The following is a 2,111-nucleotide window of genomic DNA, read 5'->3' as shown; positions in this document are numbered from 1 at the left end:
TGTGCTAACCATAATACTCAATCATATATCACCTCTAATCTGTTCATTCCCTCATCTGTTTCAATACAATATATTTTATCCAGTTTTTTTCTGTCATACCCTAACCCTGATATCAGACCCATTCTACAACAGTGGCACCATGCAGTATTTGGCCCTTTGTGACTGAGATATTTCACTCAGCATAATGTCCTCCAGAATCACCCATTTTGAATAATATTGCATGAGTTCCTTGTTTTTCAGTGCGGCGTAGTATTCCTTTGTGTGAATATACCACAGCTTCTCTATCCATTCGTTTGTTGAGGGGCCCTTAGGTTGCTTCCAACTCTTTGTAAACAAAGTTGCGATAAACATGGGTGTGCATATATCTGCTTGGATGGCAGACATGGTCTCACTGGGGTATATTCCCAGTAATGGGATTGCTTGGTCAAATGGTAGCTCTATTTGCAATTTTTTGAGAACTCGCCACACTGCCTTCCACAATGGTTGCACCATCTTACATTCCCACCAGCAGTGAATAAGAGTTCCAGTTTCTCCTCATCCTTGCCAGCATTTGTTGCTTGCTGTTCTGTTAAATTTTGACCTAGCATCTATTTTTTATGTGCTTAAACAAAAAATGTTTTTGCATCCCTCTTTTTTGCTTATCTCTATTAACCCTTCATCATTTATTCTTTGTGTAAAACCTTTTAAAATTAGTTGTCTAATACTATACTTGTCCTTTTGTGACTAATGTTACTAAGTATAATTTGGTTGGTTTCTTTTGTTTGTTTTTAAATAATTTTTTTCTTTGTGTGTGTGTACCATCTAATAAGATCCAGCTGGTACAGGAAGATACTGCCCTTTCTTCTCCAGCAGAGCATCTGGTGGATTCAAACTGCTTGCCTCTGGAATTGCAGTGCAGCTTCTTGGCACTAGACCACCAGAGTATAACTTGTTTTAATTTTGTCCATGTTGTATTTCGTTTTAAATATTATTTAATACAAATTTTGACTTTCTGTTTTCAAGAATTGACCGTAGTTTTTATGTCTTGTTTTTCAGACTCACAAGTCCCAAGAGACAGTTCCAGTGAAGATTCTCTTTTAGAATGGTTGAACACCTTTCGCCGGACTGGTAATGCAACCCGAAGTGGACAAAATGGAAACCAGACATGGAGAGCTGTGAGTCGAACAAACCCAAACAGTGGAGAATTCCGGTTCAGTCTGGAAATCCACATAAATCATGAGAACAGAGGACTGGATGTTCATGGAGAAGATGATGCAGGAGGCATTCCACTTTCAGATGTTAGTGGAGATCATACTAGAAGCAGGCGTCAAAGATCAAATAGTCCTGTGGCTAGGCGAACAAGAAGCCAAACCTCAGTGCGTGTCAGTGGTAATAGTTCCAGCACGCCACGGACTAGGCGTGGTTTGGGGGAGCAAAATTCAGGAGAAGGGTCTTACTCAACAGTGGAACGATTAAGAAATGGGGCTGGGGGGCCAGCTGGCATTCCCAGGACTCGTGCTTCCCGTGCTCATTTCATTGATCACACAAATCAGCCAGGGGCTGGTGAACTCAGGCAAAGGGAGGGGCAGCGATTTGGGGCAGCGCATGTTTGGGAAAACGGGGCCAGAACGAATGTAACAGTGAGGAATACAAACCAAAGATTAGAGCCAATCAGGTTACGATCTACCTTCAGTAGTCGAAGCCGTTCACCCATTCAGAGACAGAGTGGCTCTGTGCATCACAGTGCACAGAGGGAGAGTGGGCCCTTCCAGCACACCTTTAGAAGGTCTTTTAGGAGGAGGGATGTAACTGATGGCTTTGCAGAGCAAGATAGAGAATCCAGAGGTACTCCAGCCACCCCATTCTCTAACTCAAGACTTGTGTCCAGAATAACTGTGGAAGAAGGAGAGTCCAACAGGTCCTCTGCTGCTGTGCGACGGCATCCAACCATCACACTGGACCTCCAAGTAAGGCGGATTCGTCCTGGAGAAAACAGAGACCGGGACAGTATTGCAAATAGAACTCGATCTAGAGTAGGGCTAGCTGAAAACACAGTCACTCTGGAAAGCAATAGTGGGGGCTTTCGCCGCACCATCTCCCGTTTAGAACGGTCAGGTATTCGAACCTATGTT

At 43.4% G+C, this 2,111-nt stretch overlaps 1 protein-coding gene across 1 annotated transcript in view; it reads left to right on the top strand.

Annotated features, from left to right (window-relative positions):
• Positions 1-2,111, top strand: part of RNF6 (ring finger protein (C3H2C3 type) 6) — a 10,351-nt gene that overhangs the window by 6,014 nt on the left and 2,226 nt on the right. The window contains exon 3 of the mRNA XM_006894132.1: positions 1,036-2,108. Within this exon, the coding sequence (XP_006894194.1) occupies positions 1,036-2,108 (1,073 nt within the window). The remainder of the gene's footprint in view (positions 1-1,035; positions 2,109-2,111) is intronic.

This window comes from Elephantulus edwardii, unplaced genomic scaffold (assembly GCF_000299155.1).
Source record: "Elephantulus edwardii isolate Elephantulus edwardi_28Jun2011 unplaced genomic scaffold, EleEdw1.0 scaffold00135, whole genome shotgun sequence".
Lineage (NCBI taxonomy): Eukaryota > Metazoa > Chordata > Mammalia > Macroscelidea > Macroscelididae > Elephantulus > Elephantulus edwardii.
Note: the sequence above shows the minus strand (reverse complement) of the source record. Positions and strands in the feature narration are given on the sequence as shown.